Genomic DNA, 25,676 nt, shown 5'->3' with positions numbered 1-25,676 from the left:
TTAGGTGAAATGGCTGCCCTTGCGAGGGTTCCACTTGGACAAAAAATTCAAAATTTGTCCGTTGAGATACCATACTGGGAGAGGGGAGGGCAAAAGGAGAAGGGAAGGAACCGAACAGCTGGAAGAAAAGGAAGAAGAGGCTTTGGATTAGAGGATGACTACCAACAGTGGCGATTTAGGACGAATTTCACCAGGTGTGTGATATTTAAATCCTCAATATCAGCAGGTGTAGCGGAAAAGTGAGAGCCCAGACGTTTAAACCTTTGCCAGACGAGAACAGAGCAGCTGAGAAAAAGGTGCTGAGATGATTCCACCTCGTCACCCAGACAGCTTCTCCAGAAACGACTTGAAGCAACCCCAAACCTCATCTTTTTTTGTTGTAACAAAGTCTGTTGTTAGCGACTGTCTTGTGCTATCTCGAGTTGTTTATACAAGGTGGCGCAAAATTAATCACCCTGTTCGAAAACTTATAACTTTTGCAAATGGTGTCGCACGTCAGTCATATTTGACCCTCGTGAACTAGACAGCTGCAGTGTCCAAACAGACAAGCAATGGAGCGCCTAAAGATCAAATGAAGATCTGCATCACTCAAAACTCCTTTGTTTATTCTGTTAACAATGATTCAAAAACAAATTTGGATGATTAATTTTGCCCTTGTACAATACTTGTTATCCAGCAACGTGCGACCTAAAGGCTACGTTGAAATTTTAAGGCACAGTCCTGCCGTTTCTTGCCGTGAAGATGACAGCCCTCATTGATTAGATTTTGAAATTAAAACGGTTACATCTAAAAGGGTTTTTTAAGAAATTTATTATGAGAATAATTGATTGTTTATTAATGAATAATGACACTTTGATGCTTTGAATATTAAGTATTTCAAGCCTCGAGCGAGTTGCGAGCACAAATATTTCGATGCATTGGCGTTTATGTTATTCTTTATTTTACTTAATTGTTTAATCAACAATTTATTGCACTATAAAATCAGCTAAATTTCTGACAGCTAAAATGCAGTCTTTATCAAGCAAACTGCCTTAATGCATCTCCATACGAGTATACATGAAACTTTCATACATCTGACGCAGTTAAAGCCAGTCAATTTAGTTAGTGACTGGAATCCGCCGATCCTTGATTGCTTAATGTCGTCCGTGGTCGTGGTTTGCATGCTCATCCATGCATAATGGGATAGTGGTGACCAGCGGCGCATCTATTCATATTTGTCAAAATATCGCTTTTTTAGATCAGGCGGATATGTAACATAGATGTAGTGCTCGTTTTGGCCTATGTCATTTTGCATAAATTCATGAATGGATGATGAAGCACGTAGCGAATGCTGAGAGGCTCCACTATTGCGATGATGAGAGGTTAAGGGCCGTGGGTGGGTATTGTATTGACGTCCACCTCCCGTAGCCACACCCATGTTTGACTCATTTTCCAACATAGTGACACCGGTTGTCCCTAGGCCCGCAATGCTGGCGGATTTTGGTGCTCCGCTCGCACTCGTCATCGATTTGCCGCCCACGCTCGTGACCGCTGTTGTGGCGATTGGTCTACTTGTATAGTCGCGTCGGTCTAAAATGTCCTGTTGGTAAGCGTGACTCTGTGTCGGTATGTGACGATGTCGTGGTGTTCCGCTCATGTCGGCGGCCGTGGACGTGTTCTGCATATGTGACTCTGCCAAGTAACGTCTCGGGCTGTGGCGATAATCGTATTGAAGTGGTTCGGGGTATAATTCGTGAGCCGCCTGCTGGTAGTAGTACGGCTGGGATAGGTTCTGGCGCATACCGCTGTGCATACCGGTAGTCGCGTAGGTCTGGTACTGCTGCTGTTGCTGCATGGACGCCGATTGCTGGTACCGATGGTACATGTAGTCCTGTTGATTGGTATTGATTGTCGTTTCCTCGGAGCTGAAATAGATAACTTTAGCTTAATCACAACGCACTCAGCGCAAAGTGCACACTTCGAATGAGTTCACTGTTTTTGGCTCACGTGAATGCACGCATGAATTACTTACTCAAATAGTATCCAAATGATGTAGTAGCAAAAGCACACTCCAGTCGAGAGGACAAAAATGAGGATCAGTGTCAAACCCCAAGGGAAGATGCGCGACTCGAGCGGGCCATCCTCCCAGTAGCGATCGCATGACAGATACCAGCAAACAGCTCTGTTCATTTCCTCTACAAAAAAAAAAGGAGCACAAGAGCACATTTATATACCTATGAGTGACTACAAATGTGGGAAATCACACGAACCTTCCATTTCTTTAAAGCTCTGATCCGTCATTGTCAGCAGAAGGCTAGCGATGCAGGTGCGCACCAAGATTTCACATTGCACCTTCAGTTTGCTCAGTTCCTCAGCTTTGCAGTTGGCACGCGTTTTCTGTATATTCCCATTCCCATTCTTGATCCTACTGGCATTGCTTGTCGGCGTGGAGCTCCCATCGTCATTATCGTCATGGCTGCTGTGTTCATTAGACCCGTTCTTCTTGGCCTTTGGATTGTGTGTGTGTGGCGGTGTTTGCATATTGGCAGCCTTGTTGTGCTCCGAATTTGTTGGAGTTCCTGTTGAATGTTCACCGTCAGCATGTCCCTTTCTCATATTTTTCATGGGTTCATTGGCATTCATGGTGGTTGACTTCTTGCTCTTTTCAGCAATAATTACATTTTCGACTACAATAATTTTGGGGCAGGAAAATCGATTGGGATTTTGGAGGGGTTACCAATTGCAATAAAGGATCTGCAAATGTACATACATATATGAGTAAATGTAAATATCTTACCAGTGTCCTTAAATTTATTTTGGCCAATTTTGTCTTGACATAATTGACGAGTTTGTACTTTTGCGCCTCGTGTGCCGCCCATGGAGGAGGTCCTACAACACATAAATGCATGGGTATGTAAATATAGAAAATTAGACCTTTTGATGTGTGGGTTTTAATGAAATCCTCGTTACCTGAGAGGTATTAAACTCAAATAGGGCGTGTTTGCCTTTGCCAGCGCTGAATTCTGACCCAGCGAATCACCCCAGACTTCAATATCGGTAACCACATGTTGGTCGCTGGTCGTTAAACTCGACGATTCCTCTGTTTGGAATACTTCGCATCGCATTATATCACAAAAGTCCGCCAGACAAACGGCGTCTTCGGCCTGTATTTACATAAGTATGCGAAAACGTAATCAAATGAATCGAATAGCTGAAGAATTTCTTCAAACCTCGTTGATGGTACTCTTGTGCCGTGTCTCAAAGTGTAAGTCCAAAAATCTTTCCTGATAGAAACTTTTGCCACACAGACGACATGTCCACTGTGTTGGGCGATCGCGTTTTTTGGCATCTTGACAAGGAGAGTAAACATCACGCAGCGGATGTAGCGGGCACTCTAGAGGTAATTTCGCCTGAAAGTAGACATTTTTCATAGATGTGTTTTACATTAGGCAAATGCCAGTTGCTTCGCTTGCGACGCTTACCGAGTATTTATCTAATATGGGCGTCCATTTTGAGCGTACAATTTTGCGCACCAAACGGCTGTTATCTTTGGAACAAAACATCTTTATAATGTGTGTGTGGGGCCATGGTATAAGCAGTAGAAAATAAATTAAAGTTATCTGAAAGAGAGGTGAAATCATTATCAGAACAAATGAGCACATTTTCGAAAATGCTTCATGCTAATCGCGCATTGCTATCACCGAAATGTGAACGAAAGGGGAGTTCCGCAAGGGACACGGGAAACTCCTCACACAATATCCACCATAAGGTCGGCGAAAGAGCATTGAGGTCACGATGGTTTTTCTATCACAACAAATCATTTCAGAAAATAGTTGGATGGCAAAGAAGTCCACATATTCCACAGCAGAAAAGGGGAGAGTTCGTAATACTCCGCTGTTGAGGATGTAAGCACTTACCAAAGCATCAAAAAATAAGCACAAAGGCTTTTCGAACTTAAAACAAGAATCACTGAAATAGCATTTGTTTATATCAATTGCTTTTTTATGTTTTGACACATTTAGTATATAAATAAGAGTACATACAAATACGTGCACGCTTCTACAGGCGTATACACACATACATATGTACATATGTGCACATGCAAGTACATAGATTTCTTCAGTAATGTCATTGTGGTGTGCCGGCTGTGAGTAGATTTTTAGGTCATTACACGAACTGAAGAGCGAAAAGGAAAATCAATAGTGTCGTGAAGAACAACGACGTTGGAAGGGATAAACTTATAAATGGACTTGTTATGGCATAATTTCAGTGTGTGTGAGTGTTTATACATACATACATACGAATGTTCATACGCATATTGGTTAATGAAATGCATATTTCCATATTTTTTTATTATCTTCGTATGCAAAAGACACGTTCATATATGTATGTGCTTATATACGGATGTGCGTCCGTACATATGTATGTATACTATATTTGTATATGCAAGTTTGCAATCACAACCGCACTGAATTTTTTGCGATTTACAAAAAAATTGTTTATGTTTTTCTTGTTTGTGTGTTTCAGTATCACTTACCTCTATATTAAAATATTTACGCGACATTCATAACAATAGCTTTGGAAAATGCTTCTGCCAAGGTGCTCCAAACGTCGCACAACTTTTTACGGTTAACAGTTTATATGTACACAGAAAAACTGAAAAGGAAATCTAGTATTTTTTATCTCTTTCATTAAGATTTTAGTTTCATTTACTTAAATAATTTATCGTTTTCTTATTTTTAACACAATTTAATATTTTTCCAACGTTTTATTTCGATAACATACGCGTCTACGACACGGAAAATTTCTTCATGTTCTAGGCAATACTATCTGTTCGAAATTCGATTATCCTTTTCCTTTACGGTTTACAGTGTTGCAGCTTTTGTGAAATTTCCCATTTAAATGTTCTGCCGTAGTGGCCAGACGGTAGCTGTTTGATGTGAACACCGAAAAGTATGCTACTTATACTGAACTCTCCAGAAGAGAACATTCATAGACACCACACTGAGTTTTGCACCCCACAAAAATTCAAAACACCACACATCTCTCACCTCAACATTTCGCCGATTAAATTTTTACTATTTTCTTACTTTTGAAATGAATAGAATACATAAAATTTATTACACAAAATTCTTTTCGATTAAAATAAGAAAACTCATTAACGTTCTCTGTTTGCACCTTTTCATTTCGTTAAATTCTCTGCTCTTACTAGTGAGTTAACGATCTTTGCTACGGCTACATTTAAAATGAAATACTTGAAAAATTCAGATACTAGATACATTTATTGCATCGCATTAATTTCAACTTGCCGTCCAGCTCCAATTTTTTAAAGAAAAAACTACAGAGTATTTTGTTTTTACGTTACTAGCATCATTTGGTATTTCGTAATAACTTAGAATTTAGTTTCATTCATTAAAGTGTAACTACTGACCTGTTTTTTAAATTAACTTAATGATAAAGTTCAAAGAATATGTTACAATTTAAATATTACAATATTCTATGCCAAAAGCAAGCATTCTTTTAAAACTAAAAATTATAAATACCCCGCCATTCACAAATGCAGACAGTCATAGATGAATATTCACAACCCATTATAAATCCGATTAATGGAGGTTTGATCAAGTATTTTTGTAAGATCTAAAATGAAAACGGAATAAAAATTATTAGCCAAAATGTTTAGCTATTCTCTTAAAAAACTAATTAAGCATTATATTTGTTTCACTGAATTGTAAAATTTGTTGTAAAACGAATCCAATTGATTTATTTACTTTAACGCCCCTTACCTTCTTTTTCTGCATCATTCAAGTTCTTTTTAGGGAACTCCACATCGAATGTTATGTATAAATTGCCCTGCAAATTATTGTTTTCATAATTTGGCATTCCTTCGCCCTTCTTACGTATCCGTGCCCCCGGCCAGGTTATTTTTTCGCGCGTAATGCTTACTGCGTGTCCATCCAAATGCGTAATGTTCATAGTAAAACCAATAAGCGCATCCTAGCGCAAAAATAAAATGGTTTTTATTTCGTAACATAAAATTTAAAGTCAACAAATACTTACTTGTAAACTTATTGTGACGTTTGTGTACAAATCATCACCTTTGCGCTGGAATCGCTCGTGTGGTGTTTGCAGCACCTTAATTATGAGATCACCCGGCTCCCCATCCATGTGAGGTTCGCCTTCAGCAACAAATTTTGTTTCTTGGCCATCTACCATTCCTGCTTCGACTTCAACCTCTAGTGTACGTTCCTCGTTCACAAGTTTCACGTTCGGGCATTCATCACAGACCGTTTGCTGTATCATTTGGAAACGACCGGGTCCTAAGTTGCGAGTTACCATCTCTTGCCGGCAGTTGCACTTGCGTGTGCCGGATGCCGGTTTTAAAACCGGTTTGTTTCGCACAATTTCTACAAAGTTACCTGAATACAACTCTTCCAAAGTAACATAGAGATTCATCACAATATTGGCCCCTCGAGCTGCTTGATGTTCGTGAGGATCGCCGTTGCCAAAGTGAAAGCCGAAATCGCCGAAAAAGCTGGCAAATGGATCAGCTCCATGATCCATCATGCCATCCTTCTTCAAGCATTCTTCGCCACAGCGGTCATACGTTTTTCGTTTGTCAGGGTCGGAAAGCACTTCGTAGGCGGCTCCCAAGTCTTGGAACTTTTCCGATGCTAAGGGATCATCTTTATTTTTGTCTGGATGCAACTCTTTCGCCAAATTTCTGTACGCCTTCTTTATTTCATTGGTAGATGCCGACTTACGTACATTAAGAATTTTGTAAAAGTCTCGGTTGGCAAACGCAACTCCCAATAAGCAGAATGTGACCTGCACTATTAAAGTTAATGCCAGGCTATTCATGATGATTAATTAGTAAGTCCCAGTTTTTCTATTAATTAATATAATAATCTGTTTTCATAGTTTCTAAGTTTTAATTAAATTCTTATCTTCGAACTGTGTTGGCAAATGTGCAAATGATATCTACAGACTTGCCTTGCTATTGTGTGCGTGTGCGTGGTTGATGCTGATTGGTTGCCGCTCAGCTGTCAAATATGCATAGTTGCATGTCGAATTCAAACTTTTACGATCTATTAAGACATTTTTTAAAAATTACATCAACATGTTATCAGTTTTTCTGGTGAAACTTTTAATTAATATACTCTCAAGTCAGAATAAAGGTCTGTTAAGTCATGCAGAAAGTAAGTTTTACGGTGACCTCTTAAAATAGTCATCGTCACCGTTTGATTTAATCTAATTGTTTCGTAATCTTAACGTTACCGCAAATGACAACCGATGGCGTCAGTGCCAAGATAAGTTACTTGTTTGTAAATATTCGGTGAATGACTTAGCAATATTATGATTTTTTAATTAAATAAACTAATAAAAATGAAGTGCCGCGTGTTAAATTGTGGCATCAGAAATTATAAGAATACTTCCAAGTGCAGTTTTTTTGCTCTCTGTTGCCGATGACGCCTAGGAAAGAAAAAAATGCTTGTGTATTATTTCTTGAATTTGACAGTTTCCTTTGCTTGTGCTTACCTCTCCTCTTCTTTTTGTATTCTTATTCGCAGCATTGACGTCATGGCGAATTTGAAAGGGGTAATCTGGTTATGTATTATTCCTGGTGCCGATCAAGGCGAATCTATTAAAGGGGGTATCGGTAGGCCAGCTGATGTGCTTTTTTTTTCATTCACCGTGTCCATCTGTACAGTACAACCGTTACATTTATACTACCGACGCATGCTTTTTGCTTTAAATGACTATCGACTGTGCAACATAGTTCATGATATTTCTATGTACAAAACGTTGTTGCTGGTCTAGCGCCTCCAACCTGAATGAATGCGCCGTGGTATCGATGAAACAATTCTTTTCAATCGCAAATGATTTGTTTGAAAGATGTCTCGTGAAGACTCGTGTTATGCACAAGAACAATTTCCTTAGATCACTATGCTCCATTGTGAACTGTTTGTTTTGGTTATTGTTTGCCATTAATTATCTGTATTAAAGTTTTAGTTTGTAGGGTTTTTTGAAATGCATATGTATTTAAATAGCGAGTGAAAAGTGTGTTGTTGCTGTGATTTTTGATTCACAACGTTCGAAATTCGGTTAGAATAAAATGTAAATTTTAAGTTGATTGTGCCGAAATATGCAATTCTTCAATTAACATTAATATTGAGAAATTACAAAGTGATTATCAGTGTAGAGTCGGAGATATTTATGCAATTGTTATAGATCTAAATCTCAGTGGGTTGATATTTGTCCTTCAGTGCTAGCCAAGGCTAATTTCCAATATTTCATCTTTTAGTGTTAAAATAGCGCTTCTAATACGCTTATTCAACAAAGGTTTGGACTGAAATATGTATGTAGGTATGTGAGTGAGTACATGCCTATTTTTATAATTATACCAAGTACTTACTTGTAATAAAACCATTTTTATGTATGTAGTTGCAAACAGCTGAAAACTACATTCTTAATCTTTTATGACTAATCACTAGAGCAAAAGTCGACGAGAAATAATAGTAAGTTTTACACATAGTCATACACATTAACAACATTTGAAACATGGGCTGCAACCCAGTAGTGAATTGGGATATTTTAAGACTAGTTTAGAGCACACAGTTTTGGTGTAGACATGGCAAAATATTTCTTTCCCCTTCGATACGTTTATGGCAATGATTATTAGAATTGCAATAGATACAATTATACATGCATACATTCATGCAGATAGTATGTGCTCGTAGGAGCGAATTTTGTAAAAACGCAATAAAAACGCCGTTGTTATCTCCAACGTATGTGCACATAGTAATTGTTTGCTAGAAAAAGCGAATGTGCACTAAATGCAAAGTTATCAGGCAAAGATAACGTTCAAAGGAGGCCTATATAATATATGCAGATGCTATAAAGTACATACTTAAGTGGTTATATTTGCACAAAAGGGTTAACGCTTCCTAAGTACCAAAAAAAAAAGATAAAGAAACATGCATATATCTGCATATGCATAGAAATACCGTATCAAATAAATTTAAATTCTGCACCTAAATACACTTAATAACTACTTTTCGCATGCGGTTGTATACAAATTCCATTCTCTTAAAGTCTTGCAACTAATCGAAATTTGGTTGTTTCGGATTAGCAGCACGGCTGATTGAGTAGCGGTCGATTGGGTGCTAAAGGCTCATTAAATTCGAGGGAGGCACTTATAAAACAGCATAGCTGTTAAATAGAATTTAGTTTCATTTTAATCTGCTTTGAAAGCGAGTCGTAGCATTCGCCAATACTTAGCCGCATACGGGGTTTGTTAGACATAAGTATATGTGTATATACAATAGTATATTCATATATATATAATATAAGTATATGCATATGCGTACAAATGCATGCATACATACATGAATATACATATATATATAAAGTTGTTCGTTAGTTACCGTACAGATATTTGTGTAAAATAGTTTGCAAATTGTATAAATATAAACATTCTTGTAAGAAGCGCATCGATATGCTAATTTGTGGCTCATTTGTAAGAAAATATATAGAAATATATTTTACGGCTCAGTACCCTAACCGATCTTTGATCTTTTCAAATCAATTCAATTGTTATTTATTCATTAAATGAATATATGTACAAATGATATGCATACATACATATAATTAACAAAAGAAAAACCAAAATCAAAAACAATTTTGCGATCAAGAAAATCTTTGTGTATACTGAAAGAAAAGTGTTTGGAAAGTTAAGTATGGTACTATAAAGAAAAGGAAATTTGTGGATTATTTGCAAACTAGTTAAACAATAAATTCGGAATATTATTGTAACCAGCTGAAGGGGAAAGTTCGTGGAAAAATACCCAGTTTGCAAAGAAAAAAAAAATCTTTTTCATCAGGACAATGCTCCGTGTCCCAAGAGCATTTTGACAATGGCTAAAATCCGTGAATTAAAGTTTGCATTGTTCGAACATCCACCGTATTCACCAGATTTGGCCCCTATTGACTTCCATCTGTTTCCAGACCTAAAAAAATTCATGCATGGAGAGCGTCATAACATTCCAGATACTCACTTCAGGGATGGAATTCATAAATTTGAATCTCGTTAAGACAAGTGTATTGCTGATCAGAGAGACTATGGTTGGTTGGTTGGTTTTTGTGGCGATTCTTCCAGAATCCAACTAGCGCTTCCGCACCATTTTGTTGCCACATCCTCGTTACCAACTTGTTTACCAGTTATTTACGGCATGACTATATTAAGCTGAGGGGTTTAAGAACCTTATTAGGTTGTTGACATTTAAGCCAGACAGTTGTTCGAAACCCTCGAACAGCGGCCTGCCCAGGGTTAACATTCTGTCCTTCCATAGCGCAGGGCTTCCTCTGTGAAGATTGTTTCCTTTTTCTCCGGTTGCTTACAACTAAGACAGTATGTGTTGTGAGGGATGCCCATTTTGGCTGCTTATTCTCCGACAGACCAAAAGCCAGTTATGACTGCCGTTAGTCTCCAGGCATCCCGTCGTTTCATGATTAACAACATTGACGATTGTTTGAGCTTGTAGGTGGGCCATAACGTTCTGCTGATTTTGCATTTCGTCTGGTCTCTCCATCTTCAATCCGCGATTCGAAGGTATTGTAGGGAAATTGTACTCTTGACTGCACTTAATGGTGTGAATACCGATTCTGCAAAAGCGTTATTCATGGCAGATCCCCTTCTTGCCAGTTCATCTGCTTGTTCATTATTCAATATTCCGATGTCCCGGCACCCAGATTAAGGTAACTTGATGGTTTACACGCAAGGTGGTGAGGCTATTCCTACTTCGTTCCACCACCATAGGGTTTGTAGTATGGCTATCCGAAAGAATAGCGATATTGCCCTTAAAAGAGAAATCTGCGATTAGTAGCCTACAAGATTCCCCAATTGCCAGTACTTCCACCTGGAGAACACTGCAGGCATTGGGGAGACGCACAGATCTTTCAATTTTAAGTCTATGAGAGTATATACCAGCTCCAATACCACAATCCATTTTAGAACCATCTGTATAGACTGTAGTGTCGAAGTTGTTTAGTGAGAATCCCTTATTCCATTCCTCCTTCGATGGAAAGAGAGTGGCAAAATTCCTATTGAATGTTACCGTCGGGACGATGTAGTCAGTCCTCACCGAGGTTAACTGAGTTTGTCGCAATAGTAGACTGGCATGACCATACGTTTTTTCTTTCCAGCGACCCGCTTCGTTTAACCTAAATGCATTCGTGGTTGCCGTCTTCTTAATGTGTAGGTCTATTGGAATAACGTGTGTCAGTGCGTTGAGAGCCTCCCTGGGACATGATCTGATTGCACCGACCGTTATTGTACAGGCTGATCTTTGTATTCTGCCGAGTAATTTGGTATTGTAATCTCTCCCTAGAGCTTTCCACCAAACTAGCGAACCATACGATAAAATTGCATTCCCATGGCAGCCGGTTCTTACTGGAATGACTCGGGTTTTTATTCCTGACCAAGGGCTGCCGCCCCAGTATACTAGCCCTGTCTAGTGCACCGTATTTTACCCCAAATCTCTCGTCACAGGAGCAACTCATTGCAGCCAGTTTGCTCCAAATACTTCTCTTCCGGGCTGGCGTCGAACTCAACCCCGGACCTGAAGTATTCTACTGCTGCATTTGCCACAAACGGCTCCACCCGAACTCCACCTCGGTTAGGTGTAACCAGTGCAACGGGTGGTGCCATCTTAAGACCTGCTCAGGCCTTAAGACACACAGGGAGTGGCCCACAAGGTATGTGGCCACGTGTTGCTCCCGCTCACAGGCGGCCCCCGCCTCTACGGCTACACTGCCCTCAGTGCCGGCACATCACACTGCCGCCACTAACAACACTCAACGGTAAGGAGCCCCCAAGAGCAACACAACTCCCTCTCCAACCCACAACCCTCCTGCTCCTACCCCAGTGCGGGGACAAACCAGCAGCTCTTGGTCCCCCGCACAGTCTGCTCCGTGTGTGAGACCGTAGTTCCTCGGAACTTGACAACTGTTCAATGCAATTCTTGCAGTGGCTGGTGTCATTTTCGGAGGTGCTCCGGCCTGCACACCACCCGTGAGTGAACACGCGACTACGTTGCCCCCTGCTGCAGAGCTCTGCACCCGCAACCGCCCCCCGTGGCGCGGCCATCAGACAACATCAGGCCACTACCCATTTTGCGGAACGCACAGCAGGACCAACGCAGACAACATCACGCATCCCTCACCCCCCGAATTACGACGACACTCCCGCGAAGCTTCAAGCTTCTGCAACTGAACTGCAATGTATAATATTTACATACCCCCTGTCACCTGCTGCCCGGCAGGATATCTCCCCGATATTGGTGCGCTCATCAGGGGAGAAAACCGATTGGTAGTAGGTGACTTTAACGCGCATCACGATCTTTGGCATTCAAGCCTGCCAAATGATCGTAGGGGACAGCTATTGGCAGAGCAGATAGACGATTCGACGTTCAGCACTGTAAACGACGACGCCCCCACTAGGGTAGTGGGCAATTCTAGCAGCTCGCCTGATATAACAATTACTAGCGCTGGCCTGATAAATAGCATAACCTGGCGACCTATGCTATCGCTTGCATCAGACCACTTGCCCATTATCATCTCGATCGAGAGACCTGCCGACTTTGTTTCCGCGGATCACCGGTCATACATCAACTTTAACAAAGCTGATTGGGCCAGATTCGCGGAATTTACTGAGGACATCTTCGCAGCCCTACCCACTCCCACCGATGTGCGCGCAGGCGAACGCGCATTCCGCAAGGCGATTACAGCCGCCGCGGCTCGCTTTATACCTGCTGGACGGATCCGGGAATTACGTCCCAACTTCCCAGCCGAAGCAGCCGTTATGGCAAACGAGCGTGACTGCCTACGCCAGGCCGATCCCGGGGATCCTCGTATAAAGGATCTCAATTCGGTGATCCGGCAACTGGTCACCCAATATAAGCGGACCAAATGGGTAGAGCATCTGAAGTCCTGTAACTTCACCTCTGGTGTGAGCAAGCTCTGGTCCACCGTAAGGTCCCTGTCGAACCCGACGAAGCACAACGACAAGGTGGATATCACCTTCAACGGTCGTACTTCGTCGGACCCGAAGAGATGCGCGAGCTATTTTAGCCGGCAATTTATACTGCATCCTCCGGTCGACAGATCTAAACTTTGTGCCACTAGACGATTGCACAAACTGCCATACAATAGTGCACCACTTGCTTTCACCAGCGTCGAGGTTCAGGGGGCCATCAAACACATGAAACCATCAAAAGCCATTGGCCCCGACGGACTAAACATGCTGATGTTGAAAAAGCTGGGTCCATTGGGAGTAGAATACCTCACAAAGGTCTTTAACCTGTCCATGGCCACTCTCATCATTCCTGATAAGTGGAAATTAGGGAGAGTGGTCCCACTACTGAAACCTGGGAAACCCGCCAACCAAGGGGAGTCTTATCGTCCGATAACTCTCCTTTCCCCAGTAGTGAAGACGCTTGAAGCCCTTCTACTCCCACTCCTCACTGAACACCTGACTCCAGCCCCACACCAGCATGGTTTCCGTAGAGTGCACAGCACCACCACGGCACTCACCGTCATAAACACCCAGGTAAACCGCGGACTAAACCAAAGCCGCCCCTGCGAGAGGACTGTCCTAGTAGCGCTGGACCTACAAAAGGCTTTCGATACAGTCAGCCACGCCACGCTACTAGATGACATTTTACAGTCGACACTCCCGCCAGGGCTGAAGAGGTGGACCGCGAACTACCTGAGTGGTCGTCACTCGTCGGTAATATTTCGAGACCAACGAAAAATAAAGCAAGGAGTACCGCAGGGTGGTGTCCTTTCACCCTTGCTTTTTAATTTCTATATTTCGAAACTCCCCCAGCCACCAGAAGGAGTCTCACTGGTCTCATACGCCGACGACTGCACGATAATGGCGTCGGGCAATGACATTGATGGCCTATGCTCTAAAGTAAACGACTACCTCGCCCGCCTTTCTCGCTTCTTCACTGCGAGAAACTTAAAACTTTCTCCCACTAAATCCACGGCGACCCTTTTTACCACCTGGACAAAGGAGGTCAAGCTGCCACTTCAGGTGACCGTCGATGATACCCCAATACCGACGGTTAATAACCCCAGAATTTTGGGAGTCACCTTTGACAGCTTGCTCTCCTTCTCAGCGTACACAACCGCTATTGCAACGAGAGTACAGAATCGCAACAAGGTCCTCAAGTCGCTCGCCGGCAGCACTTGGGACAAAGACAAAGAAATGTTGCTGTCGACTTTCAAAGCAATAGGCCGACCGGTTCTTAACTATGCCGCGCCTGTCTGGTCGCCTGGAACCAGTGATACGCAGTGGACGAAGCTCCAGATCTGCAGAATACTGCCATCAGGACCGCGACAGGATGTCTCCTGATGTCCCCTATTCAACACTTGCATGACGAGGCGCACATGCTCCCTATTAAGGAGCACACAAAATGCTCGGCAAGCAGTTTCTGCTTGGGTGTCACCGTAGGCCTCACCCATGCAGACACCTGCTCGAGCCTGGACCACCTCCCAGGCACATCAGGAGACACTTCCTCAACTACGTGGACGAGATCCAGGACAAAACGGACAGACCACTCCAGGATCAGACAGTATACAGACAGGCCATTAACGATAACGACATTCACCGGGAGACCCTTACCATCTTCTTAAGCTCCCGACCCCCGAATGCCGTTATCGGAGTCCAACCACCACCTATCGCAGACGAAGAGCTCCAGCTTCCCCGAGAGTCCCGCGTAATATTGGCACAATTACGTTCTGGATACTGTAGCAGGTTAAACTCCTACCTATCCAGAATCGACCCCGACATACTAAACATATGTCCAGCATGTGAAGGCACCCCGCACGACACTAACCACCTCTTCACATGCCCCATCAAACCCACTCATCTAACACCTCTCTCCCTCTGGACCCAACCCGTCGAAACAGCCAGTTTCCTGGGCCTACCGTTAGATGAGCTAGACGAAGACGACCGGTAATTACACTACACTGACAGAAGATACTGCTACAACAACAACAACAACATAAAATTGGTCGTATAACCGCCTTATACAACCATAATGTATGCTTCGGTTGTAGACCCCATCTTCTTCCAAGCATACGTTTACAGGCATATAAAGCAATTTCAGCTTTCCTTACCCGTTGTTCGACGTTTAATTTCCAGCTAAGTTTCGAGTCCAAAATTACCCCTAAGTACTTTACACTGGGTGAAAGTGAGAGGAGGGAGACTATACTGAATAATAAAGTGTGTTTTAACCATAACATTGTGTTTTTCTCATCGAACCGCAAAATCTAGTATGCATATGTGCGTGGACTGTTAAGGCTTGCCTTCTGATCCCCAAACTGACTTCCTTCTTTTTTTTCGCTACTCTCAGGTTTATAAATGTATTCAAAAATTCATGAAAATCGATAAATGTTTCCCAGAAAGTGGTTTGTAAACCCAATAATCATCGTGAATTTGAATTTGTTGACTGAATGGTTTGTTCTGGTGACTTTATGACACCATTTTAGATATAAATACATATGTACATAAATATGCAAATACATACACATGCAAGTGCTCATTTGAAATGTGCGATAAAAAAATAATGGAAGTATATATATGTATGTATTCACACATTTGAAAGTACATACGCACGCTCACATCTTCTATACTTCTTCCATATCTTGAAAGCTTCGCCCCACTTTAGTATATAATACTAATATCAAAGGGTGTTAGCTCAAAAGTGACTTCCTGGCTATAAAAAAGACTCAGTGTGGAATTGCTGATTTTTATTGTAATAAAGAGTGTCGGCGTGGTGATTATGTATGGATCACAATATTTCACAAATTGCATCTCGTGACTAATCGATTACATTTTGGCATAAACACGGCGAACCTCTTCTGTCAATTCAGGTATAGTTCCTGAGTTATAGGCGTACCTGACAAAAAAATTCCTCTTAACGCCTCCAATTGCGCGCACTTTTTCGAACCGTTTGGGGTTGAAGGACGCGGTCTGGTCTACATAAAAGTTTCAAAATAGGTGGCCTTATATAAACGGTCAGAAAAATTCCGTAAATTAACAGTAAAATATAAGAATATAAAAATGCATTTTGCAGAATCGGCAGAAATAAGATATATGATTGTATGTGCATATGAATAAAAAAAAACCTTTGGAATTATTGTTTACCCAAGCACGTAAATTTCAAAACGTTGAGTATTTTTTTTTAGCTATTTAAAGAATTTGTTGTTGTTTTTATAATAGCATAAACATTCCCCTACATGATTGGGGAATGCTGCTGGAGTAAATCTATAAAAATATTGAAATCTATATAAGATTTTTGCCCATACTCGTAGATTTAGATAAGTTTTTATATTATTTCTGTTTATGTTTTCGCTGTGGGGGTCCAATTTAGCAAAAATATTGATTGGGTAATCTTTGACGCTTTTAACGCTTTTGTTTAATGGCCTGCGTATTTCTTTAGAAACATTTATGATGGCAAGATAACCAATTTATAGTATCGCTAATAGAGTATTGAAAACTTAATGTAAGAATTAATCTGTAGACTTTTAACGAAAGCGCTTACATGTGTATATTAAAATAGAAGATTTTCATCATTCACATTCGTAGTTTTATAATCCACAAGAAGAAAATGTGTACTCATAAATCAAAGGTTAAACTAAAGTTATGTTAGATTTTAAAAGTATTTGGCAAAATTTCCTTAGAAAAATCTGTTCGCGTTTGTTTAAATCCTACATAAAAAAGGCGAGATGGCGAGAGGCGCTGTATGTATGTACGATTAAAATTTAACCCTTTGCGCTCGAGGCGCTTTTCTGTCGGGTGAACCAGCGAGCACAAAGGGTTAAAATGAGGAGAACGTGATTTTAAAATGTTTAAATAAGGTTCTAATAATTAATAATAATTCTATTAATTTGCTTCTTTGTCGCTTTTCGTTTTTCCATTTCTAAATGTAAATAAAAATCAGCTAATACAGGGTGAACTAATTAAAGTACTAATACAGTCGAACTTCTCTACAGTGAACTTCCATATAATGAAGCTCTCATTATAATGAACTGGTTTCGAAGACACTGCTTTTTCGTTCTACTTTCGGTGTATTTTTGTCTCCTTATAATGAATTTCTATATAGTGAAGTTTTCTATATAATGAACAAATTTTACAGCTGGAAATTCAAGCGTCCTAAGTTTTTGTCTCCATATAGTGAATTTTTTCAAAAGTTTTCTGTTGCAAAAAATTACAGTTAGATGTGGACAAACTGTAATGAGGGGAATCCCAAAATTAAAACAGAAAGAGCTGAGCTATTACAGTTTTATTCAGTGATTGAAGTTAAAATGACGCATCGAAGCAGCATTTCGCTTGAAACAAGTTATTAATGATTAACAAAGTTAATGAAGGAAAGAAAAAAAAAAAAGATATTGCCAATGAATTCGGAGTTCTTCCCAGCACTTTATCAAATATTTTAAAAAATAAGGAAGTGATTTTAAAAAATGCGGAGGATTTGACGATAAATACCAAACGAAAAACCTTGTCATTTTGAGGATATTGACGAACCACGTTGCACGTGGTAAGAATCTCCCTTTATCTGGACCATTATTGAAGCAAAAGGCCAAAGATTTTGCGGAAGCACTAGGACACCACGAATTTGAGGCAAGTACAGGTTGATTAGACAAGTTCAAAAGTCGGCATGGCGTTATTCAAAAGACATTATGTGGGGAAAGTGCTGACGTCAACATAGAAAACCGTGATGAATGGGTAACGAACGTCTTACCGAAATTAATTGAAAATTACAACATTAACGACATTTTTAATGCCGACGAGACTGCTTTGTTTTTCAAATGCTTGCCAACTAAAACACTGGCATTCAAAAATGAAAAATGCTTTGGTGGGAAGCAAAGCAAGGAGAGAATAACTGTCCTGGTGGGAAGCAATATGACTGGATCAGAAAAGCTAAAATTGCTGGTAATCGGAAAGGCCAAAAATCCGAGGTACTTCAAGGGAATAAAATCTTTAGGTGTCGATTATGAGTTTAACAAAAAAGCATGGATGACCAGTGAGATTTTTACGAAATGGATTGTAAAACTCGACAAAAAATTTTGTGATCAAAACAGAAAGGTGTTGTTTTTTGTTGATAACTGCACTGCCCACCCTAAAGATGTAAGAGACAAGTTGAGAAACATTCATCTCGCTTATTTTCCTCCCAACATGACTTCGTTACTGCAACCAATGGACCAAGGCATTATCTACAACATGAAACAACATTACAGAAAACGAATTTTAACGAATATATTGACTCAAGTGGATGAGGGAAATTCTGTTATGGCCATAGACTTGCTGCAAGCAGTTCGAAATCTTAGCAATGTATGGAATGTCTATGTTAAACCAGAAACAATTGCCAACTGTTTTAAAAAGGCTGGATTTTCAAAAGATGCTATGCAGATTCCATTTGAGCATTGGGATGAAGAGGCCCTTCTTTCAATATCGGATTTGGCTGCTTTACAGTCTTCATTTAAAAAAGTAGCAAATATCGAAGCATCGTTTGATGACTACGTAAATGTTGATAATGGTGTGCAGACTTGGGACAACCCATCCGAAGAAGATTTTCTCAACAGCATTTTTGAAAGTCGCGGAGTTCCAGCTGAACCTGGTAAGCATTTATCTTTTTATAGTCAAACAAAAATTAAATATGTAAATATTATTTCAGATAACGATGAACACGATTTGACCGTTGAAGAATTGGCAGAAACTGAGGAGGCATTACCTACGTTGATACAAGCTGCTTCATCCATTAGCGTAATTAGAACCTTTGTGGAAATGAAGAGTGATGTGCCGATTAATGTTTTCAACTCTCTACATGATTTGGAAGCTTTTATTGAAAATGAAAAATGGAAGACTAATTCAAACCAAACTCACTGATTATTTTAAATAAAATTACATAAAAAATCAATGTTTCTTTATAATGAAGTTTCTATATAGTGAAGTGATTTTCAGGTCCCGTGCGAATTCACTATATGGAAGTTCGACTGTATTTCTTTGAATTGCCGAGTAAATATTTCGTTTCATATGGCTAGCTCTGTTCTCTCTCATTTTAGCTTGAAATTAGTCTTATAATCGGCAAAATTAAATTTTTTTATTTTAAGTATAAAATTCTCAAATACACACAGTGAGTGCCATTGAAACTCGTATAGCTATTATATATATCACTGTAAATGTCTACTTCTTTGTTAATTTCTTAGAAGGATTTAATTTATAATTTTACAAGAACAGAATAAACCATAGTCCCAGGTTAAAAAAAATAAACGCACGAAAATCGGAAAAAATCCATCAAATTTACAAAAATTAAAAAAAAACGTGTATGGAATTTGTTTAAGGTGCAAGCTTGAAAGAGTGGTAGAAAATTAAGTATTTTCTTTTCCGGTGGAAAAACAGTATCGATGCTTTTTTTATGGAGAGTGGATGCACCCCAATATTGCATGATTGGCGCGCATATCCTTTTTTAGATGTTTAGCCAAACTGTTCCGCCAATTCGTTGTGTGGATGTTGTGCCTCAAATAAAGAGATGAGAGTTCTTTCATGACAGAAATACACCCGGAGGACTAAAATTGAGTAATAAGTATTTTTTTCAAGTATGGAACTATAATTTATACTGCTTTTGTTAGAAAATAATGCATAACTTTATAATAAATTTACAAAAAACATGCTAGTATTTCAAAAAATAGTTGAACGATGTTCAGTGACACTAATTGAACATACATTAGCACACGTACGAATTGTTTATAAAACAAGTTTAAAAAAAGATATTTATCATTTTCTTGCAGTAGCTCCTCATCCTGAAACAACTTGCAAAGCTGTATTTTAACCTTTTCGTTGCTGTTACGAGAAGCGTTGAATAGTCTTAAAATTATCAATTTTCTGGAATTATTACGTAGTTCACAATAAAAAAATGTGTTGTGAGTTGTGTAGCGTCACACAGCGTAAAGCCTGGGTTTTTGGTTTTGGAACCTTCTTTGCGGCTCTGGGCATTGCTTTACTGATATTTTGGAATGGCATTGCGGATACCATTATGCAAAATGTAAGTTTCTATTATAAATAAAAAAAACGATAATCGAGAACTATTATCGATGCCTTATTGTATTTCCAGAACTTAATGCTGAGAGTCGGCTCTGAATCCTATAAGAATTGGGTAGAGGCACCAATTCCAATTTACTTAGAATTTCATATGTTTAACTGGACGAATCCCGCAGAGATACGAAATCCGAATGTCAAACCTCACTTTGTTGAAATGGGGCCATATGTATTTCTTGAGAAACATTTGAAGCAGAATATTACTTTTTATGAAAACAATACAGTCTCGTACTTTGAGAAACGCACTTGGTTCTTCGATGAGCAGCGATCTGGCGGATCTTTGGACGATATGCTAACAGCGGCCCATGTCATAACAGCAGTGAGTATTTCAGACATAAAATTGGAGTACAATTTCCAGATTTAAATAAACACTATTTTTAGACCGTTGCCGATGAGATGAGACACAGAAACAAATTTATGAAAAAAATTCTGAACTTCATGTTGAATAATGAAGGTGGTGAACTGTATACGACCAAAACGGTACGCGAGTGGATTTTCGAGGGATACAAGGATAAATTAATCGATTTCTTAAACCTTTTCAATACAACGAAAATAAATATCCCCTACACTCGTTTTGGTTGGCTCGTAGATCGAAACGATTCCGCCGAATATGACGGTCTCTTCACGATACATACTGGTGTCGATGACATGGCCAATTTGGGTCATTTGACGCATTGGAATCAGAAGACTGAGACTGGGTTTTACAAGGCACCATGTGGCACAGTTAATGGCACTACCGGCGACCTCTTTCCACCGCATTTGAGTCCTCTACAGGAGATTACTATCTTTGCAACGGATGCGTGTCGTTATATGAATTTGGCACCGAATGGAACTATTGAAAGGTATGGCTTAACGGGATACAATTGGGTTGGAACGACCGAAACACTTGATTCTGGCGAAAACTATCCGAATCAGAAATGCTTCTGTGATTCAAATTCCGACGAATGTCCAAAAACGGGTGTCGTAGAATGTAAAAAATGTCGTAATAATGCCCCGATTTATGCCTCATTTCCACACTTCTATTTGGCTGACTCCGCCTATCTGAATGCTGTATCAGGATTACAGCCGGATGGGAGTAAACATAGTTTCAATTTAGCCATAGAGCCAACCACTGGTATTCCGCTCGAAGTGAATGGCCGTTTGCAAATTAATATGATGATCCAACCAGATCCAGATTTTGAGTAAGCTTTTAAGAAATAAAGATTACATAACTGATAAAATGCAATAACTTTTATACTTGTAGTATATACCGCGGTGTGCCGAAATTCCTAATGCCCATGTTTTGGTTCGATCAGCGTGCGGAATTAGATGCAAAGTTAGCCGGTAGAACGAAAGTAAGCATATAACATAGCTAAATGCCTCAAACTTTGAAATGCATAATTTTTTAGCTTGTTCTTGCGTTGGGTGGCTACGGATTCTATACTGGAATCGGTTTTATAACGATTGGTGCTATATTTTTCATTGTTGGCATAGTTTTAACAGTCACCAAGCGATGGAAACGAATACCAAATGATGATGAAGACATGCTTACAAATTAAGCCCTCAGAAGAGAAGAAGTTAAAATGTAACTTGTCTGTTATTTAATGAACGCATAGCTATGCCTATATAATTTTTGTACAAAATCACGTTAGCAGTAGCCAAAGTGCCAGAAAGTTATTCTAGTAATGGAACAAATCTGTGAATACTTGCACATTATACTTATTGCTCTTATATGCTTATGTTATTATATATTCACCTGCAAGCCTATTTTGTTTTGTCTGGTTTCTCTTTGTAAATTTTTATATTCATTACAAACAAAGAGTTATGTAGAGGATTACGTATTTTTAGTTAAAGAATAAAAAATAATATAAATATTATAAAAATACAACTTTTATCAAGTGCTGTAAAAGTTTTGATCTTGCTAAGCCTAAGAAAGTATTTGATCAAAGTAAATTCTGGTTCATACATTTTTCGAGCCTGATCGATGCAAGCATTGTTTTTCGATAAATATGATGGTGTTTTCGTGGCCATTTTCACGGAAATACTTTACAAGAGGATAAGGATTTGATAAGGATTCTTATTCGCCGTTTATCCATCTGAAAAAAATCGAAGGGTGCTATCTAATTCGAAAATAGCTACCTAGCTACCTACCAAAGTAAATGGCACTGATGCACGAGGACGGCTCCAGGGGATTGGTTACTCAAATGTTTATTGTAAACTGAGTTAGAGCAACTGCCACACATGTTTTTCTTTAATCGCTCCGCTCGGGCGCATAGGATCTCGACAAGACTCTTCCATCGTACACGGTTCTGGGCTGTTGTATTCTGGTACTCTACTCGAACACCTTGCGGGTTCCAGTCCAGTGCCATTCTCGTGAGGATATCTGGTAGTTTTCTAAGTTTGTGACCTGACCATTGCCACTTTCTCTGCTTGATTTGCCATAGAATGTGTTTCCCATTCCTTGATCGCCACAGCGCGATGTTACTGATGGTGTTCGGCTAGAATATTCTACGGATGATGCGGAGGCATTTGTTGACAAAAGATTGTAGTTTCTATGTGATGGTGTTAGAGACTGGCCTAGCTTCACTTCCGTACTAAATATTGTTAATTTAAAGCCTCTGAAGATTTGCGAACTTACCCATACTGTATGCATTCGCCCGAATCCCACCCTTGCGTTGTTTAGCCTGCAGTTGGCGTCTTCATCTGATCCGCCGTCTGCGTGATACTGCAGCCGAGGTAGCAGAAGATTTTGACAAATTACATTGAATGCCCTTCAACTGTTAAATGTCTTGCTTTATTGTGGTTGACTCGCATTGGTGTTGTTGATGTTGACCTCCAGTCCGACATTGCGTGCCAGCGTGAATAGTCTGTCCGCCTTCGCTTGTATGTCAGTGAGCTTGAGAAAGAGGAGTCAGATGTCATCGGGGAAATCCAGGTGTTCAAGCTGCCTGGTAAAACTCCATTTCGATAAAATAGGAGTTCATAAAATACTTTACGCACGTCGGACAAATATCGTATGTATGTACATATAAATTTGTATTTAAATTTGAAAAAATTTTTGGTCTTTGGGTGTTTGGCCGAGCTCCTCCTCTTATTTGTGGCGTGCATCTTGATGTTGTTCCACAAATGAAGGGACCTACAGTTTCGAGCCGACCCCGAATGGCAGATATTCTTTATGAGGAGCTTTTTCATGACAGAAATACACTCGGAGATTTGCCCTTGCCTGCTGAGGGACGACCGCTATTAGAAAAAACGTTTTCTTCTCGTGATCTATAGTTCTTTTCCAGGTTTCTCTTAGCCTGCTAGGGGCTCTTCCTTTCACTGTGAGTGGGTTCCTTACCATTGCCTTCTTAGCTATTTTACAGTCCTCCTTGCGTAAAGTATGACCAATCCACTTCCATTTCTGTCATCTTAATGTCTTAAATGGACGATGACTAGCTCGCTACAGCACACCGATTATGGTGACGACATATGCCTCCTGGCACATCGCCTAGTCGAACTTAAGGTAATGGGTTTCGCGCTTCATACGCTCCCGAATCGAAAAAGCCAGAGGGGCTTTCGGGATGTTGTACTCTGTATGGAGAAACTAAAACCTGACTTCCAGTTTAAAGATTAGGTTCTATAAGTCGAATATGCTATCGGTATTGCTGTACAGTAGCTCTATCTGGAAAATCACCACCGCCATAACCAGTCGCTTACAAGCTTTTGACAAACGCTGTCTGAGGATTATACACAGAATTTTCTGGCCAAAAATAATGCCAAAAAGGAATTGTTCGAAAAATCAAACATGGAACCGTCTGCCATTTGTGACTTTACATACAAATTTAATTATTTATAGATTCAATAACCAACAAACTTATAAGCAAAATGCCTTTCGCGATAATTTACTGGTGTTTACTTACAAAATCGGATGACTTGTTATTCGTTACACAAGTTTTTTACTTCATATTCATTATTATGGTGGTGGTTGAAGAGTTGTCTGATTGACACAGCCCAGATCCAATTAGCGCAAATTAAGCCATTTTTATACACCACTTGTAGAACCACTGTTTTTTTGCTAGTCGAACCATCTGGACTTACACTATTAATCTGTCTATGCAGTCTATTTTCTTTTCTGCAATTTCTTTCAAGTTGACCACCGAGTTTCCCCAAGGCATTTTTTGTTGTAGAGCACCCAGACTTGGACACTCACACAGATAGTGAAAGACTGTTTCCTTAAATTATTCTTGATTGCAGTTCTACATCTATTGTTGTACGGCCACCCCATCTTCCTGGCACGGTCTCCCAAATGCCAGTGGCCAGCTTGTGTTGACGTAATTCTGAATAATTCTGCTTGTGGCTTGCTCAACAACTCATCGGTTCTGGATTTATGGAAATTGGGCCACGTTTGTTTAGTTATTTTGCAGGTATCCGTGTTGGCCATCTGCCAACGGCCTGCTTCTGGAATAACTTGATCTTCCTTTTGCGCACGCCTATTTCTATCACTTCCGATTCGTTATAGGCTGCCCCCCTAAACATATAATTAAACATTCATACGTAATTGTGTGTGTGAAGTGTTACACTTTCACTTTTTCAGTTTAGCTGCGTTGAAAACCTCTGAATAAATATTTTTCAAATGTTATATTCAAGTTTTTATTTAAAATTCGTATTTATTCACTTTACGCTAAACAGTGGGAATGTTTTTAATAACTAATTTAGTATGCCTTTTATAAGGTAATTAGTACATTTGTTTAAATTTTCGTATACCGTAATATTAATTTGATTGCCTAATTGCTACAATGGAATTGTCTTAATAAAATAAAAATACAATTCAGTACAAACGTATAATTTTGAATGCATTACACATATAATACATATATATGTAGGTGTGTTTTTTAGTATTTTCACATTTTTTGTTTGAAATATATATATTTTTGAAAAGTTCTTGCTGCATAGTTTTATCTACTTTGCGGAATTGCGAAACAGTAAAAGTAATATAATATAATAATAAAATTATGCAAAAAAAACATAAGTTGAAAAAACAACACACATTTAAGGAGCTTACAGAATTTGAGAAACCAACAATCGGTGTGTATTGCATGTATAAGAACGTATTGTCGTTTGGGGAAAAAGATATCCATTATTTTCTCTCTCAATTTAAAGTTTATGCTCGTTTTTAAGCTGACATTTCACACTAACAAAATTCTTTTGCTGTTTTTTGATTGTTCCATTCAGTTGTGAGTTGCCGAGTGTTAACAATGGGAGTCAACAAAGAGAGAGAGAGCGAGAAAATTTGGTACATTTAACAGTTTTTCTTTGATAAAGGCGAAAATGCAAGCCAGGCCGCTGAATTTGTGAATGTGACAGCTAATTATATGCAACTTTGGTTTCGTCGACTCCGTTCAAGCATTTTTGTTGTTAAAGGAAATGTCGACAAAGTCACAGAAATAATAGAAGTTGACCGGTGTGTTAGTAGTCGTAGCAACGCCCATAAAACCGTTTCAAACCATTTGCGCAAAAATTGTACCCAAAAATAATGGATTTCTTTCTCTTCAAACTGATATGCATCGAATTA

General features: G+C 39.6%; 3 protein-coding genes across 13 annotated transcripts; 1 reads left to right on the top strand and 2 right to left on the bottom strand.

Moving 5' to 3' along the window:
* Positions 1-800: 800 nt before the first annotated feature.
* LOC128862879 (uncharacterized) lies at positions 801-5,149 on the bottom strand. 4 transcript variants are annotated; one of them, XM_054101668.1, is made up of 9 exons: positions 4,693-5,149; positions 4,517-4,635; positions 3,462-3,599; positions 3,210-3,389; positions 2,950-3,143; positions 2,777-2,868; positions 2,250-2,666; positions 2,012-2,174; positions 801-1,904 (listed from the first exon to the last, which is right to left on the bottom strand). In XM_054101668.1, the coding sequence occupies exons 2-9, from the start codon at positions 4,541-4,543 to the stop codon at positions 1,205-1,207; spliced, it is 1,911 nt and encodes a 636-aa protein (XP_053957643.1). In that variant the 5' UTR covers positions 4,544-4,635; positions 4,693-5,149; the 3' UTR covers positions 801-1,204. The 4 variants fall into 4 exon arrangements, with proteins under 4 accessions (XP_053957643.1, XP_053957642.1, XP_053957644.1 ...); XM_054101667.1 differs by lacking the exons at positions 4,517-4,635; positions 4,693-5,149 and having other exon boundaries at positions 3,462-4,483; XM_054101669.1 differs by lacking the exons at positions 4,517-4,635; positions 4,693-5,149 and having other exon boundaries at positions 2,250-2,558; positions 3,462-4,483.
* A 93-nt stretch (positions 5,150-5,242) lies between these two features.
* On the bottom strand, positions 5,243-6,987 carry LOC128862882 (dnaJ homolog shv). The gene is made up of 3 exons (XM_054101681.1): positions 6,037-6,987; positions 5,763-5,973; positions 5,243-5,616 (listed from the first exon to the last, which is right to left on the bottom strand). Exons 1-3 carry the CDS (start codon positions 6,835-6,837, stop codon positions 5,561-5,563), a joined length of 1,068 nt encoding a protein of 355 aa, XP_053957656.1. The 5' UTR covers positions 6,838-6,987; the 3' UTR covers positions 5,243-5,560.
* Positions 6,988-7,973: 986 nt separating this feature from the next.
* Positions 7,974-25,114, top strand: LOC128862881 (protein croquemort). 8 transcript variants are annotated; one of them, XM_054101677.1, is made up of 6 exons: positions 7,974-8,319; positions 19,837-20,090; positions 20,160-20,462; positions 20,525-21,324; positions 21,387-21,477; positions 21,532-25,114. In XM_054101677.1, the coding sequence occupies exons 2-6, from the start codon at positions 19,962-19,964 to the stop codon at positions 21,679-21,681; spliced, it is 1,473 nt and encodes a 490-aa protein (XP_053957652.1). In that variant the 5' UTR covers positions 7,974-8,319; positions 19,837-19,961; the 3' UTR covers positions 21,682-25,114. The 8 variants fall into 8 exon arrangements, with proteins under 8 accessions (XP_053957652.1, XP_053957651.1, XP_053957649.1 ...); XM_054101676.1 differs by having other exon boundaries at positions 7,974-8,339; positions 19,840-20,090; XM_054101674.1 differs by having other exon boundaries at positions 7,974-8,339.
* Positions 25,115-25,676: the final 562 nt, after the last annotated feature.

Source organism: Anastrepha ludens, chromosome 5 (genome assembly GCF_028408465.1).
Source record: "Anastrepha ludens isolate Willacy chromosome 5, idAnaLude1.1, whole genome shotgun sequence".
Classification (NCBI taxonomy): domain Eukaryota; kingdom Metazoa; phylum Arthropoda; class Insecta; order Diptera; family Tephritidae; genus Anastrepha; species Anastrepha ludens.
The sequence above is the reverse complement of the archived record's forward strand: the minus strand, read 5'-3'. Positions and strand labels throughout refer to the sequence as shown.

Coding starts and splice junctions, on each gene's coding strand:
- LOC128862881 (XM_054101677.1), top strand. CDS start 19,962: ATGTGTTGTGAGTTGTGTAGCGTCACACAGCGTAAAGCCTGGGTTTTT. Junction 20,091..20,159: donor CGGATACCATTATGCAAAAT/GTAAGTTTCTAT, acceptor TTGTATTTCCAG/AACTTAATGCTGAGAGTCGG. Junction 21,478..21,531: donor AGTTAGCCGGTAGAACGAAA/GTAAGCATATAA, acceptor ATAATTTTTTAG/CTTGTTCTTGCGTTGGGTGG.
- LOC128862879 (XM_054101667.1), bottom strand. CDS start 3,641: ATGTGCTCATTTGTTCTGATAATGATTTCACCTCTCTTTCAGATAACT. Junction 3,390..3,461: donor CCATATTAGATAAATACTCG/GTAAGCGTCGCA, acceptor GTCTACTTTCAG/GCGAAATTACCTCTAGAGTG. Junction 3,144..3,209: donor ACAAGAGTACCATCAACGAG/GTTTGAAGAAAT, acceptor ATGTAAATACAG/GCCGAAGACGCCGTTTGTCT.
- LOC128862882 (XM_054101681.1), bottom strand. CDS start 6,837: ATGAATAGCCTGGCATTAACTTTAATAGTGCAGGTCACATTCTGCTTA. Junction 5,974..6,036: donor ACGTCACAATAAGTTTACAA/GTAAGTATTTGT, acceptor TTTTTGCGCTAG/GATGCGCTTATTGGTTTTAC. Junction 5,617..5,762: donor GAATGATGCAGAAAAAGAAG/GTAAGGGGCGTT, acceptor TTTTCATTTTAG/ATCTTACAAAAATACTTGAT.